The 21078-nt window shown below is 44.0% G+C and overlaps 1 protein-coding gene across 1 annotated transcript in view; it reads right to left on the bottom strand.

Moving 5' to 3' along the window:
* The window catches only part of ltbp1 (latent transforming growth factor beta binding protein 1), a 128935-nt gene that overhangs the window by 44628 nt on the left and 63229 nt on the right, over window positions 1-21078 (bottom strand). The window contains exons 9-17 of the mRNA XM_070434909.1: window positions 19271-19354; window positions 14161-14283; window positions 10161-10328; window positions 7529-7744; window positions 4582-4604; window positions 3526-3637; window positions 2880-2966; window positions 641-766; window positions 135-260 (exon numbers count right to left, since the gene is read on the bottom strand). Coding sequence (XP_070291010.1) covers window positions 135-260; window positions 641-766; window positions 2880-2966; window positions 3526-3637; window positions 4582-4604; window positions 7529-7744; window positions 10161-10328; window positions 14161-14283; window positions 19271-19354 — 1065 coding nt within the window. The remainder of the gene's footprint in view (window positions 1-134; window positions 261-640; window positions 767-2879; window positions 2967-3525; window positions 3638-4581; window positions 4605-7528; window positions 7745-10160; window positions 10329-14160; window positions 14284-19270; window positions 19355-21078) is intronic.

Below are 21078 nucleotides of genomic sequence, written 5' to 3'. Positions count from 1 at the left end.
ACACCCAAACGGCTATCCAAATGCCTGCTACTGCCGTGCACAACAGCTATTGAATCTCCTAGGCTTCTGCTATTGTTTTTGGTGTGTCTCCGTATTTCAGGGAGCGTGGTGGTATGTGTGTGAAATGGCTTTACCAATGCAACTGGTTCCCTCCTCATCTGTCATGAAGCCTGGTTGGCACACACACAGGAAGCTGCCGGGAGTGTTCTTGCAGCGGCCGTTGGAGCACAGTGATGCAGAATCCAGGCATTCATTAACATCTATCCACAGGTACAGCGTGGCAGGAGACATGGGATGGAACATGAGTCAACTTGCTTAGAGACATACTGACATGACACGCAAGTGGATTAAAGTAGTATGAGATGCAATGGATATAGATACGAGTCTTTATTTCAAACCATCACTGTAGCAGAGAGGTCGCTAAGGGATTCTCCTACCGTGTCTAAATGTATACATAACTATTCCCTCATCAAGAGAGGCCTCCAAAGGCTAGTAAAATCATTCCTATTTACTGATGTAATTAAATGGATCTACCTTCTGGGCGCAATGTGAAGAGTGAAATCCAATCAGACCAAATGAGAAGAGGACTATTCCCATGGGTCTGATAAATGGATGTGACCTTTGACTTCTTGTTTCTCACCTACACAGGTGGTGTGTGTCTCGTCCATCTGGTAGCCCTCGTTACAGATGCAGGTATAACCCTCGGCAGTGTTGTAGCAGATCCCCTGGCCACAGATGTGAGGGTTCACCTTGCACTCATCCACCTCTGGCCGAGAGAGAGAAAGAGAGAGAGAGAGAGGAGGGAGAGAGAAGGAAACCTCATGCTACTCTTCAAATACGAAATACAAAATATGCAGTTTCTATATGCGCGGCATAAACAAATCTATTCCATTCCTGCAAATGTCCTTTCCTCTCCCTAGCTAATAGTCTCATCAGCATCCCACTCATGGCTGCAAATGTGTTTCTGTATGACAAATCTGCTCAGTATGTGCATCAATCTGTCTACTCAGTCTTGACAGTGGGAAATTGCCTTACATACCACAGAGGAAAAGTAGGGAATAGAGTAAATCATAGTGTCTAATACCCATCAAAAGGCATCGATATGCAGACATTTTACAGAAGTGGGTCACTGGGCCCACAGTTTCAGAGACCTAAGGACTCCATATAAGCCGAAACTGTACAACTGTCAAATCACAGTGACTGAAAGGTTGGGCCATTTCAGATCTTGATGAGAAGTAGAGAACATGAAAGGGGGATTAAATGAGTTGTGATAGAATGCCATGTGACAATCTATCAAAATACATTATTAATACTTTACCTAAGAATTAGTGTTACTGAGGTAGTCAATGTCAGCAGGCTTGATGACTGGGCTTCTTCATAGCTCAGCAGGCCAGTATGGTGGAATTAAATGAATTGAAGTATTACTGTACACATTTCAATAGGTGAGGTTTCTTTGTTCAAAAATGCTACAGTGGCATCTCCTCAGAAATACAGTTCAATTACTGTTAAATTGCTGTGCTTTATATGGGATTTAGGGAGGACATCAGTCAAACAGAGGATGGGCTCCTGCTTACTCTCAAACTTTCTTCCCACCTCAGGAGATTTTCCTCAACTGTTTGGTCGAGAGTTATTGTTGAGCACTTTGTGACAAACGTATTTGTAAAAAGCACTATAATTTGATTGACTAATTGATTGCTTGGTTGAGGTACAGAATGCTTAGCGAGTGTAATTATTAGTATCTTAAAGAGCATCTGCGCCGTGGTACAATAAAACTTTGTTGTTTTTTACTTTAAAAAGAAACAGGTCCAGAATGATTTGCAAGCATTGAGGCACGGAGACTATCACAGTAAGGATGATTAAGAAAAGAAGTGGGCAATTATGCCGCCTAGTTTACTGAGTGTCTGTCATCGGGAGGCCTCATAACATTTCTGTGGCCTCTTAATATGGTGTCACCTTTCCGGGACACCAGGACGTAAAACGCTGAGATGAGAGAGGTCTGGGGGTTTGGATATCCGCCTAGCAAAAATAAACCAAAATATCCCTGCGGTCCCCTGATTGGTCCAAGAGGTTTATGTGGGCCTGGCACCAGATAGTCCCACTCCCTTCCCTCCACACTAGTCTCCGTGCCGACACTCTCTCTCCTCTACTGCTCTGAAAAGTCCCGTCTTCCTCGTCCAGGGTATCAAAAWAAAAACAGGTGGGTTTCACACAAGTGGTTGCCTAGCGATGGCACCAATCACTGGCCTTCCCCTTTGAAGAAACACGGCAACAAAATCTAAAATTGGAATCTCTTAAATAAAACAATACAGGACCCAAATATATTTCTGTGAGGGACAGGTGAGAAATAAAAGTTTCTCAGCACTTTCATTGGAGTGATTTGAAGCCATAATGATGTTGTTAGACTATTCACATCTAGAAAGTGGAGAGAGAGACTTCATGTTGCTGTGGCCCCTCAACAGCAACACATGACTCCTAAATATAGAGGAGCGCAGAATATTCTCACAACGGGGGAGAACCCCAAGGACAAAGAAAGGAGGTCAGGGAGAGTTAAAAAGTGCCATGTTCCCAGTCTGTGCAAATTCCTCTTATCGGCCTATTTTTTGCCCCTGACCTGTGAGGAATTCAGATGCAGGGTTAAACACAAATAAAGGGTCAGTGAATTGGCGAGTGAGGGAGATAACACTGGGTGTATTTATGAACTAACCTTGTGTTCCCTTCATCCCTCTATTCATTCATGATTTATACACAATCAGCTTGGGATAGCTTAGATATAGAATGTAGCAGGGATAGTAGGTATCAGCCCATCAGCTGCACATTGACCTCACACTAAACTATGTCCAAATGTCACGGCGTTACTGTATGTCAGTGTGAGCACTTACCTGCTGACTGAGTAGGGGCGATGTCCTGGCCAGCGTTGGTGGGGAGGATCAGGGCTGGAGCAGGGGGGGACGTTTCCTCCACAACCTCTGAGAGACCAGGACAGATAGAGCCAGGGGAGAGAACAGTGCAGTCAGACTTTTTGTGATCTTTAAAATGAGTGCTTCAATGGGTAAGAGTGTAATACAGATTGCTGTAGAAATCCCAGCGGACAGAGATAAATCACTCTACGCCATCAAGTGCTGAGCTGACAGCTGTTTAAAGATTTTTCCAGCTTGGATTTGTACTGAATGGAACAATAAAACAACTATTTTTACAACAATCGAAACGTTGCGTTTCAATTAAGATAACCCTAGACTTGAGTCTGGAGAAGACCCATCACAAATGGCAGGTGCTCTTTCCCTTAGTCCTGTTACAGGGGAAAGAACACAAGATATTTTTCAAACCAACACATTTTCATTTTTATTCTGTCAGGTAAAATTGACCGTAAAGCACCAGTGGAGACCTACTTACATAGAGTTCGGCACAGTGCCAAAACAACCATCATAAATAAATAACTTGCAGACTTTCCCCTGTGAGAGTGAGCCCAGCCCTGTGAGACTGAAATAGCAGCAGAGAGAGTAGAGGGGAAGGAAATGGATGAGACACCTTTGTAGGCCGGCTCCATCCTCATGGTAGAGACACCGGGAGAGAGTTGTGGCTGGCCAGCCTCGACCTCAACTATTGGACTACTACTAGTAGCCTCCAGAATAACCAGCTCCTTGAAGGACAGAACACAAGACAAACACAATATGGACCTCCGGGTCAGTGGACTGATCCGTATAGACATGAGGTTTCAGTGAGCAAGCGCCGCTCATGCACCGTTGTCATGCGTGCGCTCGTCATATAGGCTGCTCAGCAGTAAACTAGTTGGAGATCCGCTTGCATGACAGCCGAAGGAAGGAAAGAGCTTGAAGGGCTTGTAGAGCAAGATGGTGGAAAGCGAAACATGGGTTTTCATTGAGTAGATAGGGTCTATAGTTATCAGTTGTGTGGACTCCAACTTGACTTCAGCTTTTTTTTTTTTTTTACCTTTGGAGTTTCTCTAGGATGTCAAAATGGATTGCGCAATAGTGTTTACTTACTCTGCCTTTATCAAAGTGCATTAAAGAGTTTCAAGCTGCTGAGTCTACTGTTCCTCTGAAAGAACCAATATATTGTAAAAGAGAGCTTCTATATTTACATCATTCAAGTCATAATACAATACTAAATCCATTACAGAAAGGTTTCAGGACTGTTCCGTTTTGGAGACTCTTAAGCTGCGTTTACATAGGCGGCTCGATTCTGATCATTTGCCCAATTATTGGCAAAAGAGCTGATCTGATTGGTCAAAAGACTAATTTGTGGAAAAAGATCAGAATTGGGCTGCCTGTGTCAACGCATCCATACAGTATGAGGCTGAACAAAAGCGCAAAGAGCAAAGTCTTAGCAGCTGTGATTGGCATGGACGGATGTTCCACTGTGAAGTGCTCTTAAGCTGAAAGCGTGGAGCAGTGATTGGCTCAAAGTCATGCAGTGGTGATGCTGACTTCATGCAGAGGTGATGCTGCAGGCTGCTTCTGCAGGTCGCTGCCATAGAGGCTAAAGGGTGAATCCTTCTTGTCGCATGCAAGAAAGCTATTTTCTTTTCATTTAAAAAAAAAATTCTGAAGAAACCCAACCTACCTGCTCAGGTGCATCTGTGGCTACTGGTCATAAAAAAAAATATGAACGAAAAATATGTTACAAAAAAACAAGAATGAGATCAAGAAAGAGTGGGACCGTCTGGAAGCACAAGGCTGGATATACCTGCCCTTGATCATCAAGTTGTCAGAGACAAGTACATCATATACTTCATTATATTTTCTCCATTAAATATCTTCAGGCTTATGAATAAATTAATAAACCTTTCCGGCTGGGGCCAGAGGACCAATCATTTGCAATTCATAAGACTGTCACTTTCACAGGCTCTGGGGGTACGTTTAGCTGTTCATGGCCATGTCGAAACATGATCTTTTTCATAGCAAAGGACAAATGTTAACCAGGTACAAGGTCGTTCCACTAAAACCTTATTTTAAACACTGGCCAAATGCCATGTCATAACTCAACCCTCAGGCGTTTTTACCGTATTTAGATCTTGAGGTCATAAAAACAAACAGGATTGTTATTAATGTAGCACAACACTGGGCATGAAACAAATCACCTCCACCAGGATTTTTAGCTCAGTGGAGCCAGCTTTAGCCCCTTGTGGCATGCAAACACTAATCTACACAGGTTTAGGCAGTGGCTTTCTCTCTTATTGTTTGTCTGAGTCTGTCCTCTGCATTGGAATCCTCTGTACTCGGAGCTCAAGAGAAGCTTAGTGGTAATTTGGACAAGTCTGTGCGCTCTAATGCTGCCAAGTTTCTCTTTCCCTCGCCAGCTCCCAAGCATGTCCTGAACAATAAGAAAGAGGAGCTCCATCTCTCCTCTCTCTCAGAATCMAGAAGGTTGAGAGGCGACGGCAAGCCAAAGCATGTGAATCCTCATCATCCTGATCAGGGTGGAACTGAATTGATGTCTGGTTGAGAGATATTTTTGAAGACCCCACACACACTCACACAAATACAAATCTGCTTAGTTTCACTTACAGTACCAGTCAAAAGTTGGCACACCTAGTCATTCAAGGGTTTTTCTTTATTTTTACTATATTGTAGAATAATAGTGACAACATCAAAACGATGAAATAACACATTTGGAATCATGTAGTAACCAAAAAAAGTGTTAAACAAATCCAAATATAGTTTATATTTGAGATTTTTCAAAGTAGCCACCCTTTACCTTGATGACAGCTTTGTACACTCTTGGCATTCTCTCAACCAGCTTCACCTGGAATGCTTTTCAAACCGTCTTGAAAGAGTTCCCACATATGCTGAGTACTTGTTGGCTGGTTTTCCTTCACTCTGAGGGACTCATCCCAAACCATCTCAATTGGGTTGTGGAGGCCAGGTCATCTGATGGAGCACGCCTAGTGGTTAGAGCGGGCCAGGAACCGAAAGGTTGCTGGATCAAATCCCAGAGCTGACAAGGTAAAAATCAGTCATTCTGCCCCTGAGCAAGGCAGTTAACCCACTGTTCCCCGGGTGCCGAAGACATGGATGTCGATTATGGATGTCTGATTCAGAGGGGTTGGGTTAAATGCGGAAGACATTTGTACATCTGACTAGGTATCCCCTTTCCCTTTCTTGGTCAAATAACCCTTAAATAGCCTGCAAGTGTGTTTTGGGTCATTGTCCTGTTGAAAAACAAATGATAGTCCCACTAAGCGCAAACCAGATGGGATGGTGTGTCGCTGCAGAATGCTGTGGTAGCCATGCTGGTTAAGTGTGCCTTCAACTCTAAATACATCACAGACAGTGTCACCAGCAAAGCACCCCCACACCATCACACCTCCTCCTCCATGATTCATGGTGGGAACCACACATGCGGCGATCATCTGTTCATCTACTCTGCGTCTCACAAAGTCAAGGCGGTTGGAACCAAAAATCGCAAATTTGGACTTATCAGACCAAAGGACAGATTTCCACCGTTCTAATGTCCATTGCTCATGTTTCTTGGCCCAAGCAAGTCTCTTCTTATTTTTGGTGTCCTTTAGTAGTGGTTTCTTTGTAGCAATTAGACTATGAAGGCCTGATTCACGCAGTCTCCTCTGAACAGTTGATGTTGAGATGTGTCTGTTACTTGAACTCTTTGAAGCATTTATTTTGGCTGCAATTTCTAAAGCTGGTAACTCTAATGAACGTATCCCCTGCAGCAGAGGTAACTCTGGGTCTTCCTTTCCTGTGGCAGTCCTCATGAGAGCCAGTTTCATCATAGCACTTGATGGTTTTTGCGACTGCACTTGAAGAAACTTCCAAAGTTCTTGACTTTTTCCGGATTGACTGACCTTCATGTCTTAAAGTAATGATGGACTGTCATTTCTCTTCGCTTATTTGAGCTGTTCTTGCCATAATATGGACTTGGTCTTTTACCAAATAGGGCTATTTCTGTATAGCACCCCTACCTTGTCACAACACAACTGATTGGCTCAAACACATTAAGGACAGAAATTCCACAAATTAACTTTTAACAAGGCACATCTGTTAATTTAAATGCATTCCAGGTGACTACCTCATGAAACTGGTTGAGAGAATGCCAAGAGTGTGCAAAGCTGTCATCAAGACAAAGGGTGGCTACTTTAACACTTTTTTGGTTACTACATGATTCCATATGTGTTATTTCATAGTTTTGATGTCTTCACTATTATTCTACAATGTAGAAAATAGTAAAAAGAAAAAGAAAACTGGAATGTGTAGGTGTGTCCAAACTTTTGACTGGTACTATTGAACGGGTGGATTACTCTTTATTTGGACGAAAACGTTTTGCGCTGGCACTGTAGGTACACAAAATTGCACATATCAAAACAGCCCAGCATAGTGAAAAGACAAGAGCATGGCCCCTATCTATGAGTCACACTCAGTCCCACCCAGCTCAGCCCAATCTTCTGTCTCTGTCTTTCCATAGTGCATTAGTAAAGATGGCTTCTCCTCTACTGTTGCCAGCTGTGTGGTGTTGACTTGCCTGGTACAGAGGAAATTGCATGATGTTGACTTACCTGGTACAGAGGGAAGCTGTCTCTCAGCGACGCTCAAGGCCTCCACTGGTTTCTCATGTGTCGGCAGGGGCAGAGGCGGGGCCACAGGCTCTTGGTGGGTGATCATTGGCTTGTTGATGGTCTCAGGTTGGCTGGGTAATTGATTGGGTGGTTTGGGCTTGTAAGATCCCGTGACAGTGTAGCCCATCCCACCAGGGCATATCTCCTTGAATTTAGCTAAAAAGTTTAAAAKAAAAATATAGTAAGTACATCCATACTTTATGCAAAACAAAAAAAATCTATTTCAGGTTCAAAATAAATTATAGCTACAGTATGTGACTAATTTGGCTGATCTTTCATTTTATGTAACTCCAATGTAATGTACAATAGGTTACATGCTGTTTGGTTTTTGATGTTGTAGCAGATTTGTGTATCAGTCTCTGGGTCATTCCACCAATTGGGTGCCTTTTGAGTAGTATACCTTGGTGAAAAAAAACATTGAATTTCACCTAATTTTAACATTCTGTCATAAAGAGCACATGTTCAACTTAATAAAAAGCATGTGTTTCCATCTCGAGGTTAAATTAAAAAAAAACTATATTAAGTGTCTATTAAGTGCCAAATAAAGTTAAAGGGTGACTGTAACAAGGTAGATGATCTTAAATCAGCCATAAATCCCCTTGTGACATGAGGAATGGAAGCTTGTTGTGTGCAACAGGGAGGGTCAATTGAATGCAAGCTTCATGAAAAAAAAAWTATTGTAAAAAAAATGTCTAGCCTGTCCATCTATGAGTAACAGTGTTGACGTGTTATGCTCAAGTTTTATGTGTTATGCCCACTCAGTTTTCCACCACAAACACCAGAAAATGGCCAAAAAGAGTAGAACCAGTTCACCTGCTCTTACACTGTGATTTTACGATTTTATTAGATGTAGAATTTGTAAACAATTTTAAGAATAGTTTTACCATCTTAAAATGAGAGTTCAGTTCATGTAACAGGGTTGAGCTTAAAATGAGGGAGAGTTTTTGGTATTACATAAAAATGAATCACTAATCACATTACATAAATAATAATCTTCAGAAATGACTTTGTCATGATGATTAAAACTTGGAGAAATGTTGGGGTTAAGTGGGTTAAAATCTTCCTATAAGTCTAAGAGGGTGCACAGAGGGACATTTGGTCTATATTAGAAAGGGAACTACATTTAATTTAACAGGCTTTTAAAATTCAATATTGATGCACAATTTCTACTTAATATATACTTAATATATCGAAGGGCACTCATTTCATGGAATGACCCTTCTGAGTTCTTTCTGAGCTCCACATAGCCTTCGTAATGTGTCCTCTCTGCAGGACTTATGTGTTCCCATTAGAAACCAAGGAGACACAGTGGACCATGTCACTGGTGATAAAGACTGAGAGTCACACACTTGTCTCATTCTTGAATGTCTTTTTGCAACTAGCATTTTGTAAGGACTTGACTAGATTTGTTGGGGAAGCGTCATGTCAAGGCTTTCATGTATGTCCCATTGAATGAAAACTAAGTACCAACCATTGTTACACAGTGTAGCATCCACCAATCCAGTTTCATATAAGAATAGCACATGCTATCTATGCAGTTTCCCATTTTAACCAACAAGCATTTGCAAGAAGTTAGAATCTACCAAAATAAACTGTCTCCATCTCTACCTCAATTGAAAGAACCATGTCAGCCAATTGTAATTAAACCACGACATTGATAGTGAATTTTATTTTTTGAATAATCAGTTACTAATCCAGCTACAAGCGCCTCTGCGAACATTCCGACAAACAAAGAAAAAATAACATTAAAGAGACCTTAAAAAATGCTGCCCTTCATAACAAGGTAAATCCTACATGTAATCTGCTCAAGTTTATTTCCAAATAAAGGAGCACGTCTCTAATTTACTCTTATAACAGCTCCTAACCTTACCCACAGAAACGTCCTCACATTGGGAAAAATGGGCCCGGTTCCAAGCAATCATCCCCTAACTCTATTACACTCCCCATAACAACTTACTGTACTACACTGGGAACTTTGAAGATCTGGCAACCAAAATAATCTGGCAACCCAGATGATTTTAACGGGTGTTGTTAATTAGGCCAAACGAGGCCATCCAGTAATGTCTCCCGGAGCCTAGACAGACAACACAGGCATAGACACAGAAAAGGCTTACACTTGTTCCCAGACTAACCTCCCAGGTCTAATGGAATGTTTGGCTCAATGTCATCAATTCATTAAGACAGACCTTTTCGAGTGGAAGTGTGAGGACTCAGCAAACAGTTTCTATCTATTTAGTGTGCCTGTGCTGCACATGATCTGCAGGTGTCAGCTATTGTGTCACCCCAGCCAACACTGACCATGATACCCGTACAGATGGCAATGGCGGATGGGGAGACATGGTGGAATAAGGGGAGACAGGAGGAGAGTGCTGGTGGTAGAGATATAACTGCATCTAAAACTGTCTACTTGGCAAAGCATTGAAACACATGCACAGAGAGACAGAAACATTGAGTGTGGGTGAGGGATGGATGCCACTGGTCCCACATTTCAATCTCTCAATGTGAGAGTGGTGGAATGGATGGATGGGTGGAGGTGTCTGGGACTCAGAGTTGCTGGCGTTGAAGGCCTTACCTGTTCCTGGTAGGGGGCACTTGTCGCAGCGCGGGCCCCAGGCCTTGCCCACACTGCAGCAGCAGAGCTGTTTGCTCAGCTGAGCAGACACCGGGTGCAAACACTGCTTCCCCGAACTGACCAATCGGAAACAAGCCCCTTTCTCCTCGTGGACGGCAGAGGTGTCGGCTGAAGAGGTGCAGTGGGAGAGTGGCAAGGGGAGGTGCGCCACAGTGGGGGGAGACACAGACATGGGGGAGAGAAAAGAGAGAAAGAGAAAATAAAGAAGTCCCCCTTCACCAGAATCCACCCGCCCAACACAGAGTACAGTACTCACACATTTATAACAACATCAAAAATACCAAGAAAATGTTGAAACATCTCAGTGGTAGTTAGCTGTGTTGCCTGCTACCGCCGATACATTTCATATCTTCATCACAGGATTTTTGAGCTATGAAGAAAGTGTCAACTAGACTAACCTAAAAGCTCAAACGCAAAACACCCACAAGCACAGCACATACAACAACAAAAGCTCTCTGGGTGTCCAAACATCGAGCTCTTCATGCCAATGCTTCATGCACTAATGAACAAAGTCAAATGCTGACCCAAATAACAGCATGCAGTAGGGTTGGTTGAGTGTTTCTGAATGGTGCACACCATGAGGGGTTTAAGCAGCTCAAATCCTGAAGTGTAGTAGTGGAAACTGTGGTATGGCAAGGCACCAACGGAACAAAGACTCTCTAAGGATTTGACTTCCAAGTAAAGCTGGAACCATATGATATTCTTCCAGGATTTCTTCATTTTTCAATGGGTGAGCTCTCCTATCAACGTTAAATCAGTGCTCATACAAACTGACCATGATATTCATTTTTTCCCCTCTCACAACAGTCTCCAAATCCCAAAATGTAACAATGTTGAACTGCTGAGGCCAAAAGGAGGGCTTAATGGGTTAATGCACATCAACATCAAATTAGAAGTACTGGAGTGTACAAGACATAATTCAAAGAACAGTGAAATGTAATAGATTTTTCTTTACCAATCCTGTACAAAAGGTCACAAAGACTTGTTCTAAAGTTTCAATTCTTCTAACATTTTCCCCTTTAGGCAGTTTGTGTGGTGCATTGATATTCGTCAAAACAGACTGAAAAAGTGATCAGGTTTTCAGTCATTATTGACAGAGAGGGTGTGTGTGCGAGCGTGTGTTTGTGTGTGTGTACTGTTGGAAAGGGGGGCTCAAGCGGCGGAACCGCTGTCCCTCCAAATCCTTAACAAAAATCGTGACGGCGCCTCCGAGTCTCACAAAGCTCGGACACACGGGAGAAATCGTGTATGACAGGCAGCAATCACTTACGCTCTAGTCTCCACTCACTTCCCAAATTCCATCCACCCTCCCCCTCCCTCCTCCTTACCACCCACATTGAAGTTGCTCTAAGGCCTCGCCAAAGCCACCAATATACCAGCGACCAGGGGTGCAACTTTCACTGGGGACCCCCCACATTCTGAAATGGCATTTTTGTCCCCACCAGTTTTATCATTGGAATGTGACGCAAAAGTGTGCTTTAGGACCGTGTGGACACCTCCGAGCGGTCGGTAGGCTGTTTGTAGTGTTTATCCGACCAGATAAAATTACTATTATTTTTTTAAATGATATGTCCCCCCACTTCTTAAACCAAAGTTGCGTCCCTGCCAGCGACTCACGCTTGAGTCTTTTCTTGAGTCTCAGAAACTGTCTAGCTAATAGGGCTAGAGGGTGACTGTGGGGCTCTGCTGCTAAAGTTTTCTCAAAGTAAACTAGAGCAGCACGACCCATGAATAGGCCAGTGAATGCCCCAATGATGAGATCTCTCCCTTTGTCGGATGTGAGAGGCAGCAGTGGGAAGGGGAGATGGAGGGATGGAGGGATGGAGAGAGATGAGGGTGCTGGAGTTCTGCTAGATTGCCCTGGGACGCCCTCCCTTCATTTCTAGACGGTTGCTGCATTTTTCTCCCATCATGTTACCTATTTGGAGCGTAGCCCTTTACACTTGTACCTGTATACGGGTTGAACATTGCAGATTTGGGCCTCCCGAGTGGTGCAGCGGTCTAAGGCACTGCAAAACAAAACAACTACAAGTGTGCTCGTTCTAGTTCCTCAAYGGCACAACTAGGAGAGCTAAAAACAAAAGTTGTAGTTGAAGACTCTTCTTCAACTATAACATAAAACATAGACATAAAATTGCATAGACATGACTTAGGAACTGTGCACACTTTTGAGAGGTGTGTGGCCACTTGGAGACACCAGTTAGTCCTCTCACTCAAACCCTTTTTTTTGTCTTATGTTGCATCTACCCACATTTTCCAGAAATCTTCTTATCATGTTACTGAATGTATCCAGAGGATTTTCACATTTCGTTATCAACAAATCCGGCAAAAAGTACAGTAAATGTAAAATGCACATAAAATCAACAGTATAATGTTTGGATTCAGTCAGGGGAACTGTTGTGTCCTCAACTTTGGTCTAATAATGTTTCCATAATCTCCAAACTGTTCCCTTTCAATTGCTGCCATGCTTATGCTTTTCATATTTCATCTGTAAGAAACGTTTCAATTTAGCCCTATCCAGTCCAATTCCCACGAGTGTAAAGGGTTAATCTCGCGTGGTATGTGCATTTCAAGCAGTCCTTACTGATCTTTTGGTCAAGAATTTTGTCTTGCACCAGTGGACCGTTTGATGACGTGTCAGAATCCGAAAATAAAGTTGAGTCACAGTTATTGTAAGTGCTACGCATGGAATGCATTGGTTTATTCTTGTTATAAGTGTAATTGGACACAGGATGCACATGTATGTGTGAAGTCTGATTCCATGGTACAATAGGGCATTATTAGTGGCTCTCACAATGGGGAAGTCAGTTTTGATTGGTTACTGTTGCTGTCATGCATATTATAAGCCAATCAACACACAAAGGCAGTACATAGGAGGGTCAGGCTGTATTTGGTCCTTCATCCACACCAATATGTTTCTCTCCAAACTCCACTGTGCTTTTCATGCCAGCAGAGAGCTCAGTAACTCAACACACACAATGAGGGGAGAAGTCTAGACCTGACATTGGGGGTTCAATGACAGGCAACATATGCAAGGGAGGGGGCAGACACAACGGCTGATGTCACTGATGAATTTCCAATGCCTCCTTTTTCCATGTAAGGACAAAACTGTAGCAAGGCTCCTTGCCATAGCCAGTGATGTTGATGAATGGCCACTCAGGTTTCAATAGCAATGAGATAAATAGAGGAGAACCAGGAGAACACACAAACCAAGAGTCAACACACACACACACACACACACACACACACACACACACACACACACACACACACACACACACACACACACACACACACAAACAAACACCAACACACCACACACACACACACACACACACACACACACACACACACACACACACACACACACACACAGAGACAGAGGTCGGGCTGGGAGAGACAACAGCCGGCAGGGAAAAGCATGCTAAATAAGACCGTCATTAAAGGCCATCACTGATCAATCGCTCTCCTACCAAAAACCCAGAGAACTGAGAATCAAGTCAATAGGATTTTAATCTCTCAACCCAAAACTCCTTCTTTCCCTCCCTCCCTCCCTCCCTCCCACTTTCAGTGGAGAGAAATACGATCTGTTGTGTTTGGCAATATGCTGTGCCTTTTGCTCCATGCTCTGAGGGGAATCTAATTAATATGATAAACGCCATGCTATTCATCCATGCATTCCCATCTGTTCCCACATTCATATGCATATCATCAAAACACAGCCTTTGTAGTATGCTTTGCGGCATTCAAAACATTCTTCTACAGACTGCAATCTTACAGACTGCAATCCTGACTGTACAGGCTGAAGTAATATATATTTTTAAACGTATGGGAAATGTCACACCCAAATATAGCACAGAGAGAAAGACAGAGTGAGAGAGAGAGCGAGAGAGAGGAAGAGAGGGCGAGACAGAGAGAGAGAGAGTTATGAAGGACTTACGGATACAGGTGGAGAGGGTGGGGTCAGGGATATAGCCGACCTTACAGCTGCACCTGTAGCTGCCCATGGTGTTCAGACAGTCTCCGTTGGGACACACACCCTGCAGCTGGCACTCATTAAGATCTGCAACAGAAAACCAAGGAGAGGAACAAAGTAATACACTGTTGATATACATATTAGTGTGTATTACACAGTACAGAAAGGAACATGAACTGAATGTGCATAGAATAGAGATGTGTGCGCCGACAATTCCACCAATTACCATAATTTGGTTTGTTTCTATACATAAGTTTGCATAATAGCTCACAACAACTGCGTTCGTATCATAACCTTTGGCCCCAACATCACTGTTATGGTCCAAGGCAGCTCCCGTAGTTTGAGGTTATTCATGTGGAGTGGAGGAGACAGTTTCAGGTCTCCCGGTTATGGAGTAATCTGATCAAAGAGCAGGTTGATTTCCTTAGTTCATAGTCTGGTTTCCGAGCTGGTCATGGGTGCACCTCAGCCACGCGTAAGGTCCAAAATGATATCATAACCGCCATCGATAAAAGACAAAACTGTGCAGCTGTATTCATCGACCTGGCCAAGGCTTTCGACTCTGTCAATCCCCACATTCTTATCGGCAGACTCAACAGCCTTGGTTTCACAAATGACTGCCTCGCCTGGTTCACCAACTACTTCTCAGACAGAGTTCAGTGTGTCAAATCGGAGGGCCTGTTGTCCGGACCTCTGGCAGTCTCTATGGGGGTGCCACAGGGTTCAATTCTCGGGCCGACTCTCTTCTCTGTATACATCAATGATGTCGCTCTTGCTGCTGGTGATTCTCTGATCCACCTCTACGCAGACAACACCATTCTGTATACTTCTAGCCCTTCTTTGGACACTGTGTTAATTAACCTCCAGATGAGCTTCAATGCCATACAACCCTCCTTCCGTGGCCTCCAACTGCTCTTAAATACAAGTAAAACTAAATGCATGCTCTTCAACTGATCGCTGCCCACACCTGCCCGCCCGTCAAGCATCACTACTCTGGACGGTTCTGACTTAGAATGTTGACAACTACAAATACCTAAGTGTCTGGTTAGACTGTAAACTCTCCTTCCAGACTCATATTAAGCATCTCCAATCCAAAATGAAATCTAGAATCGGCTTCCTATTTCGCAAAAGAAGCATCCTTCACACATGCTGCCAAACATACCCTTGTAAAACTGACTATCCTACCGATCCTTGACGTCGGCGATGTCATTTACAAAATAGCCTCCAACACTCTACTCAGCAAATTGGATGCAGTCTATCACAGTGCCATCCGTTTTGTCACCAAAGCCCCATATACTACCCACCACTGCGACCTGTATGCTCTCGCTGGCTGGCCCTCGCTTCATATTCGTCGCCAAATCCACTGGCTCCAGGTCATCTATAAGTCTTTGCTAGGTAAAGCCCCGCCTTATCTCAGCTCACTGGTCACCATAGCAGCACCCACCCATCGCACGCGCTCCAGCAGGTATATTTCACTGGTCACCCCCAAAGCCAATTCCTCCTTTGGCCACCTTTCCTTCCAGTTCTCTGCTGCCAATGACTGGGACGAACTGCAAAAATCACTGAAGCTGGAGACTCATATCTCCCTCACTAACTTTAAGCACCAGCTGTCAGGGCAGCTCACAGATCACTGCATATGTACATAGCCCATCTGTAAATAGCCCATCCAACTACCTCATCCCCATACTGTTAATTATTTATTTTGCTCCTTTGCATCCCAGTATCTCTACTTGCACATTCATCTTCTGCACATCTATCACTCCAATGTTTAATTGCTATATTGTAATTATTTCAGCACTATGGCCTATTTATTGCATTATCTCCCTTATCCTACCTCATTTGCACACACTGTATATAGACTTTTTCTATTGTATTGTTGACTGTATGTTTGTTCATTCCATGTGTAACTCTGTGTTGTTGTTTGTGTCGCACTGCTTTGCTTTATCTTGGCCAGGTCGCAGTTGTAAATGAGAACTTGTTCTCAGCTAGCCTACCTGGTTAAATAAAGGTGACATAAAAAACAGAGTCTAACTTGTTAAGGAAGCAACAGCTGGGTAGACATAATATGTCCAGCGTGAAGAAGGTGAACAGAATGCTCTCCCCTGTATACTTCGTTATAACAGGAGACAGGCAGACTTTGTATCCCCTTCCAACACGGCTGGCTCTTAGCTGTTTACATATATCGTGTTCATTTGTTTTGGTATCCAGTTTACAAGTGTCGTTTGTCATTGAGAGGGCTATGAAGCACGCTTTCGTGTTAAGTATCCAAAAGGGAGCTTTGTTCCATCCAGAGTTCCATGTGATTTGTTCCCCTTTAATTCTGTTCAACGGGATGAATATTATCACTTCACATGTTGTTCTTTCTGTTGCAAAAGTGAAAAGATATATGCATGCACAGAGTATTCTAGAAGCCTCACACACGACAACATGGGCCGTGTACTTGACAAGAGCAGCATCACACCATCATGTGGTACAGGCCACAGCATGTTGATATCCTTCCATGTAATGTCATTAATATTTCAGAGGATACATCTTGACCAGGTTCATGTCACAGGAGGCTCTGCTGTGTTCTGTTAAACTGGAATAGAATCAACAAATAGGGGAAGAGACGTCATTCCCGGGGGTGGGTGAATGAGGGCGTTCCCACTTGTCTCAAAGGACAGATGATCCAAATCAGGCAGATCTCAGGAGGAGAAAGATGTTTGCGTTAACATTCTTTACTACAACACCCTCCGCTAGGAATATCAACGAATGGCTGTTATCATCTACGGGACGTGTTTCCACAGGCGCTTTCACGGTTTTAACACCTGCATCGTTCCTTTAAGCCCCGCCCACATGCGCTGTCAATCACTGCACTGACAGAATAATTACCCACAATATACACTCACTATTTCTGTCCCCTCGGGGCCCCACAGAGAGCGGCCCACTGCCTCTGATGACACACAGAGGAGTATGCTGCTGGGGTGAGGAGATCACTGCTCTCTCATCACTTTAATCACTTTGGACTCAGATCCACTGCCTGGACTGGGACAGACCTGCGCGCATTAGTCACCACAACCTTCAGCAGCGCCTGAGAAGCGCTAAGCGAGAGTATGTGGGAGGGAGATTGGCTTGTCCAAGAGAAGTCATACTGAACATGACCCAGCCTAACACCAAGCCTTACCCTCCTCCCCTCACCGCTTCAGAACTCAAATGGCTCACTGGGGAATATTGAATCAGAACCTGGATCAGAACCAGACCCGCCGACTACACGGAACTTTAAACCAGCCGAGTGATCCTCTATCGTGTCTCTTTTTTATCCCTCCATTTGTTATATTGGACAGTCACACCATATCCAACAATTAGTAAACACACATACCTAGCTCCACGGAAAACAAAATGGAGATTCAATCCAAATCAGCTCTGTAAAAAAGGGGTAATAATAAGGGGAACAGGATGTGGTGGATTACAGGGTAAAGAGTCACAACACCTCCACAGGAATAATAAGTCTGGTCTCCTGGGCCGCCACTCTCCTCAGCCTGGCAGCACTCCGAATAGGCAGCAGTCAGACCTCGGCTCCCCTTTCAGAGCCCTTCTCTGCCTAACCACAGTTATGGCACGCGCATTGACGCGGTGGCACTCTGCCTCAAGTAGAACCAGTGGAACCCGGGCAGATGCCCTTGCAGTGTTGTTTGTGCCATGCACTACAGTAACAGTGTTGTTTGTGCCATGCACTACAGTAACAGTGTTGTTTGTGCCATGCACTACAGTAACAGTGTTGTTTGTGCCCATGCTACAGTAACAGTGTTTTTTGTGCATGCACTACAGTAACAGTGTTGTTTGTGCCATGCACTACAGTAACAGTGTTGTTTGTGCAATGCACTACGTAAATGTTGTTTGTGCCATGCACTACAGTAACAGTGTTGTTTGTGCCATGCACTACAGTAACAGTGTTGTTTGTGCCATGCACTACAGTAACAGTGCCGTCAATGAATGGGATCCCTTTGAAGTGAGTAGGGAGTGATGTCCCCTGATGTTTTAAATGTACCGTCCACTGTTCCAATAGAATTCTCAATGATGTAGAATAATGTAGAGTGCTTAGTGTTGGCCAGTTGATACTGTAGTAGAGGTGCTCACGAGCATAATATTAAGGATAAGCCTTCACTATTTCATAACTCCTCTCTGTAAGATGTGGCAGTACAAACAGCCGGCTATCATAGAGAGAAGCAGAGGTCTGGCTTTCCTGCTGATTAGAGGAGAGCAGTAGGGGCTATATTTTTTGTTGAAAAAGTGAGCAGTCCGTTGTCTCTGAGCAGGCGTGTGGCGTATAAACAGACACTGGTCTCTCTCCCTCACCCTCCCTCCCGTTGAGTGGAATGCTGAGTGAATGGGCCACAGGTTCAGAAGTCGCTGGGGCAGAGCAGGCTTGATTTAGTGTGACTCCTCTGAAAACGGCCAGGCCTGCCAGCCCTGAAGTATTGTAGTCATTGTTCGCTATCATATCCCAATTCAATACAGATTAGGGAAATCTATTAAATATGGCACCTGTTTTCCCTCTCTCCCCCGCATGGCTGTTATGGTGTTTGGGGTCCTGCTAAAGCAGGATTGATCACTGACGACCAAGTGGAGCAAGTCAAGAGGAGAAAGAGAAGAAAAACTTTAATATTTGATAGATTTCAGGAGACAACAAATGGCAGCTGACAAACCAGTGTCATAAATGGGCTGAGTCAGTATATCTGTGGAGGACTGGAGGGTGAGTGACCAGCAGAGGGTGCTGTATACAGGTAGACAGGCCCACATCACCCAAGGAAAGAGCAGAGTAGAGAGCACAGGAAACGACACAAAGCGAGAGAATGATCTCCTTGTCAAAATGAAGCATATTCATTCCTCGTCTCTGGATGGTAGCCCTGCGCTCTCGCAGGGTTTTATGTGGCTGGTGACAAATCACTTCTTTAAGGCTCATTTCTCTTGGCGAAGCCCTCCGCCACGCTGAGAAAACAGACTTCTCTCTGCTCTGTGTGTGCGAAAACACAAGCCAAACAATGGCAGTGGTAGTCGCAGAGACGTTGAACAAGAGGTGGACCGCAGCTCTTACCTTGGCAGTGAGAGTTGTTGATGCGCTTGTATCCCTGGGGGCAGTCCATCGCGTGTCTGGATCCTCCTGCTGTCAGAGGAATAGCTGGAGAAGAGAGAGAGATATCTTATTTTTAGAGATCTTTACATGACTCAGAAGAATATAGAGTATGTACACTTCATTATCTCATAAGAACGTGTTTAATTGACTATGAGAAATAGGTTTTTCAAATGTATTTCTACTGATACTTTGGGGATTCCTCCTGACTTGATGGGAGTAGACAGCATTTGATGACTGATTCAGATTTGTTTAGGCAGGATGAAGCCCAAGTATCTCTACTCTGCCCTGTTCAACACAAACATGCTCCATCAACACCTAGTCAGAACCAGTGTTTCACCAACACATACACGTGCATACATGCACACAACACACAATTGAGTTTAACACATTCAGGGGAAGTGCCATCTAAACTCAGCAAAAAAAGAAACGTTCTCTCACTGTCAACTGCGTTTATTTTCAGCAAACTAATCATGTGTAAATATTTGTATGAACATAACAATATTCAACACCTGAGACATAAACTGAACAAGTTCCACAGACATGTGACTAACAGAAATKGAATAATGTGTCCCTGAACAAAGGGGGGGTCAAAATAAAAAGTAACAGTCAGTATCTGGTGTGGCCACCAGMTGCATTAAGTACTGCAGTGCATCTCCTCCTCATGGACTGCACCAGATTTGCCAGTTCTTGCACCAGATTCCTCCACCAAGGCGCCTGCAAGTTCCCGGATATTTCTGGGGGGAATGGCCCTAGCCTTCACCCTCCGATCCAACAGGTCCCAGACGTGCTCAATGGGGTTGAGATACGGGCTCTTCGCTGGCCATGRCAGAACACTGACATTCCTGTCTTGCAGGAAATCATGCACAGAACGAGCAGTATGGCTGGTGGCATTGTCATGCTGGAGCGTCATGTCAGGATGAGCATGCAGGAAGGGTACCACATGAGGGAGGAGGATGTCTTCCCTGTAACGCACAGTGTTGAGATTGCCTGCAATGACAACAAGCTCAGTCCGATGATGCTGTGACACACCGGCGCAGACCATGACGGACCCTCCACCTCCAAATCGATCCCGCTCCAAAGTACAGGCCTCGGTGTAACGCTCATTCCTTCAATGATAAACGCGAATCCAACCATCACCCCTGGTGAGACAAAACCGTGACTTGTCAGTGAAGAGCACTTTTTGCCAGTCCTGTCTGGTCCAGCAACGGTGGATTTGTGCCCATAGGCGACGTTGTTGCCGGTGATGTCTGGTGAGGACCTGCGTTACAATAGGCCTACAAGCCCTCAGTCCAGCCTCTCTCAGCCTATTGCGGACAGTCTGAGCAGTAGCGTCTTAACAACCGTTCCACAGGTGCATGTTCATTAATTGTTTATGGTTCATTGAACAAGCATGGGAAACAGTGTTTAAACCCTTTACAATGAAGATCTGTGAAGTTATTTTGATTTTTACAAATGATCTTTGAAAGACAGAGTCCTGAAAAAGGGACGTTTCTTCTTTTACTGAGTTTATTACAGTTGCTCAGATTATCTTAACTTCAGGCTAGAGGTGACATCAGGAAACCTGCCACGGATAAAACCATCACACTTTTTAGAGATTGACGACAGGGTGCTTGAATCCTTCTTTTATCTCCATCACTAATTCATGGTACTATCCTCCTGACGCAGGCCTCTCAGTTTACTGCCATTGTCTGATAGCTGTTTGAGGACTAGAATAGTGATCTCAAGCTTACCTCGAGGGAAAATGAGATTCATGGCAAAAATAAAACATT

Source organism: Salvelinus sp. IW2-2015, linkage group LG25, assembly GCF_002910315.2.
Source record: "Salvelinus sp. IW2-2015 linkage group LG25, ASM291031v2, whole genome shotgun sequence".
Taxonomy (NCBI): Eukaryota; Metazoa; Chordata; class Actinopteri; order Salmoniformes; family Salmonidae; genus Salvelinus; species Salvelinus sp. IW2-2015.
Note: the sequence above shows the minus strand (reverse complement) of the source record. Positions and strands in the feature narration are given on the sequence as shown.